This window comes from Oncorhynchus keta, chromosome 13 (genome assembly GCF_023373465.1).
Source record: "Oncorhynchus keta strain PuntledgeMale-10-30-2019 chromosome 13, Oket_V2, whole genome shotgun sequence".
NCBI classification, from domain to species: domain Eukaryota; kingdom Metazoa; phylum Chordata; class Actinopteri; order Salmoniformes; family Salmonidae; genus Oncorhynchus; species Oncorhynchus keta.
In genome coordinates, this window is record NC_068433.1 from 40782991 (window position 1) to 40796157 (window position 13167).

Sequence of the window (13167 nt, forward strand, 5' to 3'; positions counted from 1 at the left end):
AGCCTATGCAACACCCCTACTCAGCCGTAATCCCAATAATTACCAAAACCCCAATACGAACCACAACATAATAACCCCATGTCACACCCTGGCCTGAACAAATAATTAAAGAAAACACAAAATACTAAGACCAAGGCGTGACAATACAGTTGAAGTCGGAAGTTTACATACACTTATGTTGGAGCATTAAAACTCATTTTTCAACCACTCCACACATTTCTTTTTAACAAACTATAGTTTTGGCAAGTCGTTTTGGACATCGACTTAGTGCATGACACAAGTCATTTTTCCAACAATTGTTGATAGACAGATTATTTCACTTATACCACAATTCCAGTGGGTCAGAATTTTACATACACGAAGTTGAGTGTGCCTGTAAACAGCTTGGAAAATTCCAGAAATTATGTCATTAGAAGCTTCTGATAGGCTAATTGACATAATTTGAGTCAATCGGAGGTGTACCTTTGGATGTATTTCAAGGCCTACCTTCAAACTCAGTGCCTCTTTGCTTGACATCATGGGAAAATCAAAAGAAATCAGACAAGACCTCAGAAAACAAATTGTAGACCTCCACAAGTCTGGTTCATCCTTGGGAGCAATTTCCAAATGCCTGAAGGTACCACGTTCATCTGTACAAACAATAGTACGCAAGCATAAACACCATTGGACCACTCAGCCGTCATACCGCTCAGGAAGGAGATGCGTTCTGTCTCCTAGAGATGACTGTACTTTGGTGCGAAAAGTGCAAATCAATCCCAGAACAAAAGCAAAGGACCTTGTGAAGAGGCTGGAGGAAACGGTACAAAAATATCTATATCCACAGTAAAACGAGTCCCTATATCGACATAACCTGAAAGGCCTCTCAGCAAGGTAAAAGCCACTGCTCCAAACCCACCATAGAAATGCCAGACTATGGTTTGCAACTGCACATGGGGACGAAGATCGTACTTTTTGGAGAAATATCCTCGTCTGATGAAACAAAAATATAACTATTTGGCCATAATGACCATCGTTATATTTGGAGGAAAAAGGGGGATGCTTGCAAGCCGAAGAACACCATCCCAACCGTGAAGCATGGGGGTGGCAGCATCATGTTGTGGGGGTGCTTTGCTGCAGGAGGGACTGGTGCACCTCACAAAATAGATGGCATCTCTACTATTATTCTGACATTTCACATTCTTAAAATAAAGTGGTGATCCTAACTGACCTAAGACAGAGAAGTTTTACTTGGATTAAATGTCAGGAATTGTGAAAAACTGAGTTGAAATGTATTTGGCTAAGGTGTATGTAAACCTCCGACTTCAACTGTATATCTTCCTGATCGCGGGAGGTGAGATGGACTTTTCATAAAGCACTGATAATCATATGATTAAAGATGATATGCAGAGAAGGAGACGGCTGTTGGAGTAGCAAGCCTGCAGAGTATGTTTCAATTCATTCAATAATTAACTCCCACAACATCATCCACTGGGGTGATATGATGCTAGATATGTGTGTTTACTGCCTCAACTTCTACCCAGAGTCTAGTCAGTCTCTGTATGTACACAAACTCCCACTATGAAACATATTCCTGTATTGCTTTTCTCAGTAGCTTGTTAGTGTTTTTCACTTGGAGCTGTGTGTCTGTAGGGCAGGTGCCCTGACCGCTAGGCTGCTGTAGTGGCGCCGGTGTCACCACCAGGGTGCACTACAATACTCTGAGTCATCCACTTCTCTCTCTCTCTGTCTCTGTCTCTGTCTCTGTCTCTTTAGATGTTCTGCTGTGCTTGGTACTCTGTAAGCGATGGGGTTTGTGTGTTCATAGAAAACTCACACTGGTCCCCTACATGTCGACGATAACAAGTACCATCCATTAGAAAAAGAATCGTTTGAAAGTTAACTCTGGCTGCATAATAATTTGTTTTTCTTTGATAGACAGTTTTTCGGCACATGAAAGAGCAATTTTTCAGTTCTTGGAAATCTGGACCAGTTTTTGAGAGCGTGAATGAGAGAAATGAATGGTAATTGAATTGGCAAAGAGGCTGAGTTTATTCAGAGTGTAATGACTATGGTTAGTTCTCATGAGAGAGGAGTTGAGAGATGGGTTTGAAGGAAGAGACAAAACAGGCAAGTGACTTACAGGACAAAAATGGAATAATATTGTCTTTCAAAATACAATTTGTTGGAATTCGTCTGTTCATAATTGTTGGTTGAAGGGTCAAATAATTTGACCTGGAAGATACAACTTTAATAGCGCCGCGATGAGGCAGATGCTTTGTCTGTTTTTGGGAACCCTTGTCCTCTATGGGACAGATATTAATGACCTATCAATCCCCAGTACAATACATTGCGTAGCCCTATTATGAGACCGACTGTAGGGAGGAGCAACAGAACAGAGGCAGGCCTGTTGGAGGGTGTCTCACACCAACCATTATTCTAGAGAGGGCATTCATTTGGTGCTAATTAGTATTTTTCTACGGGATTGTGTGTGTGTGTGTGTGTGTGTGTGTGTGTGTGTGTGAGTGTGTGTGTGTGGAGAGAACGCTGCTTTGATTAAGTACAGTAATACAGAGCTCTACAGACACTACAGATGTTCATTTAATGGCCTGGAACGTAATGAGACTGGCTGAGGACACACACACACACACACGCACGCACGCACGCACGCACGCACGCACGCACGCACGCACGCACGCACGCACGCACGCACGCACGCACGCACGCACGCACACACACACACACACACACACACACACACACACACACACACACACACACACACACACACACACACACACACACACACACACACACACACACACACACACACACACACACACACACACACACACACTCCCCCATATCACGTTTCAAGGCTTATTATACGACACTACACTGTGAGTTATTAACAGCAACATTAAATATGAAATATGGCTGTGTGTGTGTGTGTGTATGTCCGCTCCAATATGTCCTGCCACACTGTGTTTGTGTAAATCCTGGTTCTGTGTGCTGGCGGGAAGGCAACAGGCTGCCACTTCATGATCAGGGACGTGACCAACAACACTATTAGCTCTCTTTGTCTTTCTCTGTCACAGCAGTGGGAGCCACAATGCTGTTTACGATGTTCTCATATTGATGAGGATGATTCAGATACTAATATATTCTCTTTCCTTCTCTCTTTTTCTCTCCCTCCCCTCTCTCCCTCTAGGTGGGGTGTGTATAGCCCAGTCTCTGAAGATCCCGCGTGAACCCAAGCCAGGGGAGTTTGATAAGATCATCATGCGTCTGCTGGAGACGTCCAACGCCAGGGCTGTCATTATGTTCGCCAACGAGGACGACATACGGTATGTCGTATAGTCCCCTCCCCCAAAAAAACAAAAACACACGACTACACCTCTGTAGCCTATCCCTACACCATGACACACACACCCTTGTACCTTTCTGTATACCAAGTGTCTGTCGTAAACTCCAGTCGTCACTCCTCTCTCCCTCTATCTCCCCTTCCCCTTTCTCTTCCCTCCTCTCCCTACCCCCTTTCTCCCTCCTTCTATCTCTCTCTCAGGCGTATCCTGAACGCGGCCAAGCACAACAACCAGACTGGTCACTTCCTGTGGGTGGGGTCAGACAGCTGGGGCTCCAAGATCTCTCCTGTGATTGGCCAGGAGCGGGTGGCTGAGGGAGCCGTTACCATCCTGCCCAAACGAGCCTCCGTGGACGGTACAGACAGAATCCATTTTAGATGATAGTGTTTTGAGGGGAAAGAGTTAAAAACACAGTATATCCTCAACAAGGTTGACATCACATCATACCAGATGTTTACAGGTCTGTATTTACGTGTTATGTCACTCACTGACCCCTCCTCTACCCCCCCCTCTCCCCCTTCACTCTCCTCTCCTCTTCCCCCTCCTCTTCTCCTGCCTCTCCTCTGTCCTCTCTCCCTTCCTCTCTTCCTCCCTCATCCTCTCCCCCACAGCGTTTGACCGTTACTTCCGGAGCCGCTCTCTGTCCAACAACAGGAGGAACGTGTGGTTCGCTGAGTTCTGGGAGGAAAACTTTGGCTGCAAGCTGGGGATGCATGGCAAGCGCCCCGGAAGCCCCAAGAAATGCACAGGCAAGATACTATGGCACTGGAGCACAGGAGAATGGGTATTGGCTCAGTACAGTGGTGAAGGGTGGGTAGTGTAGGCCAGGAATAGTAGTAAAGCAGAGGAGTATGGAAATGTAGGCTGGCAGAAGAGTTAATGCCCTATAATCATCCCTAGACAGGCTACTTAATATTAACTCTGTTCACACGTCATTGAGCATGGATAGCTTTACTCTCTGAGGAGAATGGTTTGTTCTATATGAACACCCGCTGTGTGCTCAGAGCTCTGTGCAAATGACATGAAATGATATGCAGAGTACAGTAGAGCCCCCTGGCTCATCCTGGATGGATGAGTCTGGAGAGAAGTGTGTGTGACAGTGTGTGTACACAGTCTGTGCAGTTTGGGCTTGTAGAACAGTGTTTGTTGGTGTGTGTAACTGTGTGTGAAATAGTGTGTGACAGTGTGTGTTCACAGTCTGTGCAGTGTGGGCTTGTAGAATGGTGTGTGTGTGTGTGTATCAGTGACAATATGTGTATCGGTGTGTGTCGACACAACTGATATTTTGGTTCCAGATGAGATTTTGAGGTTTTTCAGTGTCTGACTCCATCACAGCTCGCTAGCCCAGTGTCCTGAAGGTCCGCTTATACATGTGGTGAAGAACAGTGGCGATCGATGCTGTTTAAGATTCATAAAAAAAGAAAAATCATGAGCATTGCCTTATTTCTATTAAAGCGTATTGGATGACTGTCATTCATTTTCCGTTCACGCAGCTCAATGTACATCGATAGGTTTAGGCTACTACATGATACTCAGATTTGCCCTCTACCCATCATGAGGTTGCTACAACCTAGCCTATGAATAAAAGTTTACAATGAAGGATCACACAGGTCGAGAGAAAAATTTGAGGTGACGGACAGTGACACAGTCAAACCCGTCTTGAACACTCTTGCCTGCATCGAGCTGATCTAGGGTGTATTCATTAGTCCAACAAGTTGTAAACAGGAGTTTCTATTTGAACAAAATACGTTATGTTTGTCCCCGTTTTTGTTCCGTTTGCCTCCGGGAAAAGTTTTTCAACAGAATTGGCTGAATGAATACACCCCTGATCACTCATAAACACAGTTCACTTTCATAGTAGCCATGTTGTATTCCTTCTCGCATCTATGCGCTCTCTTCCTCTCACATTTTCAGCTGTATGTGACCGGGCTAAATAACCTTTCCAAGCCAAATCATAACCGCTACACACAGCCTATATCGTTGTCCCCATATTAGCTAAAGAAATGTCATAGTCAACATAGCTAATAGAACTAACGCGTCAGTAAACAAACCCACTACAACCATGCAGTGATGTTACAGTGCACAGTCAGTATGCAGTTTAGCAGTTACACTGGCGGGCCACGGTGGCCATACATTTGTAAAACCGAAAGCTTACCATGACTTGGAAGAGTCCCCCCCACACACACACACATTCTTCCACACTGCTACTCTCTTTTATTATCTATGCATAGTCACTTTACCTCTACCTACATGTACAGTACCAGTCAAAAGTTTGGACACACCTACCGTACTCATAAAAGGGTTTTTCTTTATTTGTACTATTTTCTGTTATTGTGGAATAACAGTGAAGACTTCAGAAATATTAAATGACACATATGGAATCATGTAGTAACCAAAGAATTGTTAAACAAATCAAAATATATTGTATATTTGCGATTCTTCAAAGTAGCCTCCCTTTGCCTTGATGACAGCTTTGCACTTTTGGGGAATAGGTTGTGTTAGTGTTTGCAGCATGTATCAGTGTACTGTAGCCTGTGTGTGTGTGTGTGTGTATGTATGTGTGTGTGTGGAGGGGGGTTAAATAGTAAGCTGTGTGAGCAGTTTTATCTGCACCTGTCGCAGACTGCAGGACTATCATACTCAAACGGCTGAGTCAACAGCACCTCTGGACATCAGTGTGTGTTTAGTGCAACACTTTTAATCCAGGTGGTTCTCTTTGAGTTTGTGTATAAAGCTGGGACTTGCTCTTCCTCTCTCTCTCACTCTCGCTCTAGTGTCTCTCTCCTCTCTCTCTCACGCTCTCACTCTCGCTCTAGTGTCTCTCTCCTCTCTCTCTGTCCTCTCATTGTGAAGCCACTGTAGTAGGCACTCAGCCAAAGGTAGATAGGGGCCAGTGCTCTGGTGACTCTCTCTGGTGTGTCTGTGTATGGAGAGCCCTGCAGTGGCACGGAGTGTCAGAGTCGATTCATTTCTATTGCGAGAGTTCACGACCTTTGCATCATCAACACGGAAACCAATCAGCTGCCTCGGCTCGATCCTGCTTATTTGGGGTCATTGTCGTGACAGCTAGCAGTGTGTGTGTGTGTGTCTGCGTGAATGTGGGCCCTCTCCACACCTCTCTTGTCCTTCTGCTGGGAATACATGAATACAGTGGGCTAATGAGTATCACCCTCAGACACAACCCTATAGACCTCAATCAACAGTTGTATTTACAAAGCACACACACACACACACACACACACACACACACACACACACACACACACACACACACACACACACACACACACACACACACACACACACACACACACACACACACACACACACACACACACACACACACACACACACACGATGTTGAGAATCTCTGCCTGAAACGTACTGGATGTTTGTCAGTCTTGGCTGAGAAGAGAGGGAGCACAATGTCTCTTTTAGAGTCATTGATTCTATATCAAAACACTGCTCACAGAAGCACTGAGGTGTAACATATTTTCTTTACTCCTGTGTGTGTGTGTGTGTGTGTGTGTGTGTGTGTGTGTGTGTGTGTGTGTGTGTGATAGTCTGAAGGAGGGAGCCGTCAGCAGTCTGAGAGCTAAAGCTGCCTGATTCCCTCAATTTATCACCCGGTTGTTCCTGCGCGGGGTGATTTCCTCACAGGGGCCTAAACGAATCCGCTCACCGGTGAACGGGATTGGCTCTGACAGAGGCAATGAAGCAGGGGTCCACACGCTGGAATTAGGGCGCATGACAGCCAGGCAGGGAGGGAGAACACAGGCAGGGAGACAGGCAGCACATAAGCGAGCACGCTTGCATGAACAAACAACTTGGAATCAGGGCACAGGAAAGGTTGGCAGACAGATAGAAAGGGAACACGTTTGTTGGTTCACCTCTGTGAGGCTGAAGAATGAAGCACCCTTACCTCGCAGTGGGTGTTTATGTGGAATGCAGTGCTGCCACAGTTCTCCATTAAGACCCTGTGTATGTTAAAAAAAAATCATCCTTGAAGCAGCAAGTTATGAGCAGAGGAGTGTCTGTGTTCTTTCGCAGTCACAGCCACCCTGCCATCTGCTAGAACTCTCTAATTAAGACCCAGGCTCCGTTTCGGGCCTACTCCTTCTCCTCGTTTAGTCCAATGATCACGTGTGCCGGCCTATACTGTGTCAACTCACCCTCAATGGATGACATGGGGCTCTGGTTTAAACGCTTTCTTACTATAGTTGTGCTTGTGTTGGCTTAGTGTGTCTGTGTGTGCGCTCTTATATGCATGTGTGTACATTACTCTCGTCGTAGATGGGTAGCAGAGCTGACTGCAGCAGGCAGGGCCGTCACAGTGTGTTCAGCAGGACATCATCCATCAGTGTTACCTCTGAATAATCCTTCGATACTAGGAGACCACTGCTGCCACCAACACCACTCTCCTATCAGCCTGGCTGCTCTAGTACACACACAGAGAGAGAGAGAGAGAGAGAGAGAGAGAGAGAGAGAGAGAGAGAGAGAGAGAGAGAGAGAGAGAGAGAGAGAGAGAGAGAGAGAGAGAGAGAGAGAGAGAGAGAGAGAGAGAGAGAGAGAGAGAGAGAGAGAGAGAGAGAGAGAGAGAGAGAGAGAGAGAGAGAGAGAGAGAGAGAGAGAGAGAGAGAGAGAGAGAGAGAGAGAGAGAGAGAGAGAGAGAGAGAGAGAGAGAGAGAGAGAGAGAGAGAGAGAGAGAGAGAGAGAGAGAGAGAGAGAGAGAGAGAGAGAGAGAGAGAGAGAGAGAGAGAGACTCTGTCGGTTCTCTCCAGGTAAGCATCTGTGCTAGCACCATGTGACCTGTCTGATCTTCATTAAACTAAACACAGCTCAATTAGTCACAACTGGCAGCCCTCAGAGGACCTGGCTTGACTGCACACCAGTGTGTCTGTGCCTGGCTGCCCCACTGAGCTTGTACCTGTTAGATTGATATCAGAGTCTCAGGTGCCCTCAGACACACACACACATAAACGCACACAAACACAGCCTGCTTGTGCTGGGCCAGTGACATGAGTTCGGGAGAACAACCGTTGCTCCGGTAATACGTTTTCACGGTCCACTTTTAACAATAGCACCACTTCCTCCTCCATTCTCTCCTTTCCTCCACTCTCTTTCTCAGTCTCTCGTCTTAACGTTTCTGCTTCTCTCTGTCACTCTCTCTCCACCTTCTGCAAAGCCTCAGTTCGGACGTGAGGTGAAGGAGAGGAATTGATGAGTAAAATATGAATTGACTTTGTCACTGGCAATGTCTGAGTCATTAATTATCTTATCTCTCTCTCCCAACACTACCCCAAACCTTAGATCCAGTCACAGGGACATTTACACCCTCTGATGATTACATAACACCCGGGTTTATACTGTCTTTACTGGTGTGGAACGTGATGAAGAATACTCATACCATGGTTTAATGCTTGGCTCAAGATCACTGTTGTCAGTATCTATATATTTAGGCCTATTGATTGGTCATGCCTGTCTTGGCGGATAGGCACTTTACATTTTAAGGGAAAGCGAAAAGATGTTGGAGAAGAGTTGTGGATGTAAGTTGGAACTGGTTCATTTTTGTGAAATTGAGAAAGCAAACGTATGTGGGTGTACCTGTTCTCTATATGTGTGTGTGTGTCAGATGAGATACGAGCAGGTGTTGGTTTAGGGCTGGAGATGTATCATGTGTCAGTCAGTCCGCACATGCATACATGTAAGCATTTATGAGTGTACAGTGTACATTATGTTTGTGCATACATTTGTGTGTGCCTGTGTGTGTGAGAGAGTGTGTGAGAGAGTGTGTTGTGTCTTTACAGTGTGTGTGTGTGTGTGTGTGTGTGTGTGAGAGAGTGTGTTTGTGTCTTTACAGTGTGTGTGTGAATGGAGAGCAGTACCCTGGGCATGTTCTCTCAATCTTGTCAGCTGGATCCTGACGTGTTCAGGATGTGTGTGATAAATGAATGCTGTGTTAATCTCATGCCTTTATGATAATATATTCATCACCATCTGAATGTGTGTGGTGTTTCATTTGTAATTATTATAAAATACTTTCTCTTTCTAATTATAATATATCATTTACATATTTATAAAGTGGGGAAAGTGCCCTGTGTTGAGCAAATGGAAAGGCTTTGTGTGGTGAAGAGAGAGACAGAGAGAGAGAGAGTTGTCAGAGAGAGGGGGATTGAATTTGCAATCCTAATTGACGTTTAATTGAGAAGCTTGTTTAAATCATTAGGTCCTCTGTCAGCCGTGTTGCCATCAATCACTGCTTAAGGTGCCATATTGTTCCCTACAGATAAATCATAGCACTTAGCCTATTACCATGCTAGCATCGGCCTGTCAAACCACTCAGACTGTTGGATCTCTACCGCTCTATTAAAAAACATGCAGTATTTTTGATGTGTGTGTGGGTGATTTATGTCCTGATATGTGGGTGTGTGGGTGATTTATGTCCTGATATGTGTGTGTGTGGGTGATTTATGTCCGGATGTGTGTGTGTGTGTGATTTATGTCCTGATATGTGTGTACGTGGGAGTTGTTTATGTCCTGATATGTGTGTGGGGGGGTTGTTTATGTTCTGATATGTGTGTGTGGGGGTGGTGATTTATGTCCTGATATGTGTGCGTGCGTGTGATTTATATCCTGATATGTGTGTGGGGGGGTTGTTTATGTTCTGATATGTGTGTGTGGGGGGGTGGTGATTTATGTCCTGATATGTGTGTGTGTGGGTGAGTTATGTCCTGATATGTGTGTGTGGGGGTCATTTATGTCCGTGTGTGTGTGTGTGTGTGTGTGTGTGTGTGTGTGTGTGTGTGTGTGTGTGTGTGTGTGTGTGTGTGTGTGTGTGTGTGTGTGTGTGTGTGTGTGTGTGTGTGTGTGTGTGTGCGTGTGTGCGTGTGTGCGTGTGAGTGCAAGTTTGTAAGAGAACAAACATCTGCCTCTACAGCCAGGCTTATTATTACACAGTCACAATGAGCTATGCAAATTCTCCCTGCCTTCCGCCTGTGTTCTCCCAGATTATTAAAGCACAGCAGAACGAGCAAGCTTCCTTTAGCAGGGCTGGGGCTGCCATCGTCTGAGCTGACAGTGATTGTGCTGGGGAAGGGAACGGCTGCAGTGTGTGAGAGAGAGAGAGCGAGTGTGTGCATATGTATGTACCCTGTATTTACTGTACATGTGTAGATGCGTGCATACGTGTGTGTGACAGGGCTGGGACAGACGAGGACAGACAGACAGACAGGACACATGACAACTGCTGCACCTCACCCTGCCAGCCAGTCAGCTAGGGAGGGAATTAACTGTACTGATGCAATTGAAGGAAATGTAAAAGCATTGTTTCATGTAACGGCAGTAGCTCCACCAACCGTAGAGGGAATGCAGAAGGTATCTAGTCCTCCATTCTTACGCCTGAAATGGCACCCTATTCCCTATATGGTGCCCTACTTTTTGACCAGAGCCCTATGGGTACACAATATAGGGAATAGGATGCACTGAGTTGAGATGGATGCCATTTTCTTTATTAGGAGCTCAAAAGGGTGATTATATGGTTGGCTGGACTGTAAGCCTGCTGTGTGTGTGTGTGTGTGTGTGACTGTATGTGTGTGTGATTGTAGGGTTTATGCTGTGTGCCTGGGGCTTCGTAGTGATACAGTAGTTATCTCTCCAGCTTGTCAAGTCAAAGCCAGGATAGGATTCAGATTGAGTCTGATGGCTCAGCGCCCGTCCCCAGTGTTTCTTTTACTGGCCTGGGTTATGTCAGAGGACTGCTTCTTTATGTTATAAGCTCAAGGCACTGGGAGCTCTCTCCGATTAGGATAAACTCACAGAGGCTATTTGGGATAAACTGAGTCAGTTCCTCTGTAGTCACCTGTACACCTGGTGGGATTACTGAGTGATCGACTGGATGGCTCCGGACCTTGGGTGAAGCAGTACTTCTGATTTGAGTGGCTTTTAACTGTTGAGGCTGATTTCTATGATGGCGTAAGCGGGCCCACAAAGTCCTTCTTAGTTGGTTTCTTGGGAAGTCGTCATCCATACCTTTTACTGGACCGTATCCTTCATATGGAATAACCAGGTGTGTGTGTGTGTATGTTTGTGTGTGTGTGTCCTGCTCCCGCTAATGCATCACCTTCACGTGCAACTTGCCTGCTGTGTGGAAGCCGCTATAAAACTCAATTGGATTTCCTTCTCCTGAGCCTATTAATTCTACACAGACACGCGTATTGATTGAAGACTCTTCTTAATTCACCTAGCCCGGGCATGTTTTTTTTATTTACAATCTTTTTGCTTTTTCTCCCCCCAGAAGGCTTGTACTGAGGAAAAAGCTGAGTTATAAGCTGAAAGAATTCAATAAAAAATTAGTTGCTTCTGAAAATCCACCCTTTTCCATTTTCTGTTGCCGTTCCGGCTTAATAACTTTGATGAAAACGGTAGAAAGGCATCATAATCAATTAGTGATTTTCATGTTTATGGATGAAGGAGTTTGTGCATTCGCCTCTTTATGAGCTAATGATGCTAATGATGCTATCCGTTACCTAAGCACACATTCGACTGCGTTAGAAGTAAAGTGTGTGTGTGTGTGTGTCACTGTAGATGTTTGTGTTTGTTCAAGAACAGTGGGACCACGGCCAGTGTTTTCTCTCTCACGGAAATGCCATTATAATGTAATGTTGCACATTTGGCATCTTTGACAAATAGACACTTGGATGTCTTCCTCCACAGTGTAGCTAACTGTCCATCGGTTTCCCTCCTCTCGCCCAGGTCTGGAGAAGGTTGGTCGGGACTCGAGCTACGAGCAGGAGGGGAAGGTTCAGTTTGTGATGGATGCCGTGTATGCTATGGCCCATGCCCTGCACCGGATGCACCGGGAACTCTGCTATGGATACCCAGGCCTGTGCCCAAAGATGGCCAACATCGACGGCAAGGAACTACTCAGCCATATCAGAGCTGTCAACTTTAATGGCAAGTAGGGCACGGACGCACGCACACACACACGCACGCACGCACGCACGCACGCACGCACGCACGCACGCACGCACACACACACACACACACACACACACACACACACACACACACACACACACACACACACACACACACACACACACACACACACTGCTCAGCCACTTTAACTCCGAGTCCCACTCCCTCGTCACACCCACCGTATCCATGTTTCCTTTGGCTTTCTCCCCACTCCTTATCAGCGGACAACTTGAACATGCGTTAAGCTTTGATTACAGGGGTTACTTTAGTTCATGAAGTAGTTTGTGAAATGATTGAGTTTTTGCCCCATTTTGATTCCCCCTAGTGTCCCCTATGCGCCATGATCCATCCTCTCTGAGAGCAAGTCCTCCCACAGTGTGTGTAGGGTTACATATGCTATTCCTCCTCAGTGATAGTTCCCTTTACTGGCTCTCACTGAAATAGTTAATACTACTACTACTGCTCTCTTCATATTTCTCTACGAATTATCTTGACTTATCCTGCTTCCTTTACCTGCTAATGGCATACTACATGAATCTGTTCTGTACCTTATTATGTGCACATCGTTTTCTATATAGTGCGTTCGGAAAAGTATTCAGACCCCATTTTGTTACGTTACAGCCTTATTCTGAAATGCATTAAATAGTTTTTCCCCCTCATCAATCTACACACAATACCCCATAATGACAAAGCAAAAACAGGTTTTCTAGACATTTTGCAAATGTATTACACATAAAAAGCTGAAACATCACATTTACATAAGTATTCAGACCCTTTACCACCCACTTTTGTTGAAGCACCTTTGGCAGCGTTTACAGCCTCAAGTCTTCTTGGGTATGAGACGCTACAA

At 45.5% G+C, this 13167-nt stretch overlaps 1 protein-coding gene across 3 annotated transcripts in view; it reads left to right on the forward strand.

Annotated features, from left to right (window-relative positions):
* Positions 1 to 13167, forward strand: part of LOC118392784 (metabotropic glutamate receptor 8-like) — a 252777-nt gene that overhangs the window by 186531 nt on the left and 53079 nt on the right. For all 3 annotated transcript variants that reach the window (XM_052460163.1, XM_052460162.1, XM_052460161.1), the window contains exons 4-7: positions 3188 to 3323; positions 3542 to 3696; positions 3953 to 4090; positions 12093 to 12297. In XM_052460163.1, coding sequence (XP_052316123.1) covers positions 3188 to 3323; positions 3542 to 3696; positions 3953 to 4090; positions 12093 to 12297 — 634 coding nt within the window. The remainder of the gene's footprint in view (positions 1 to 3187; positions 3324 to 3541; positions 3697 to 3952; positions 4091 to 12092; positions 12298 to 13167) is intronic.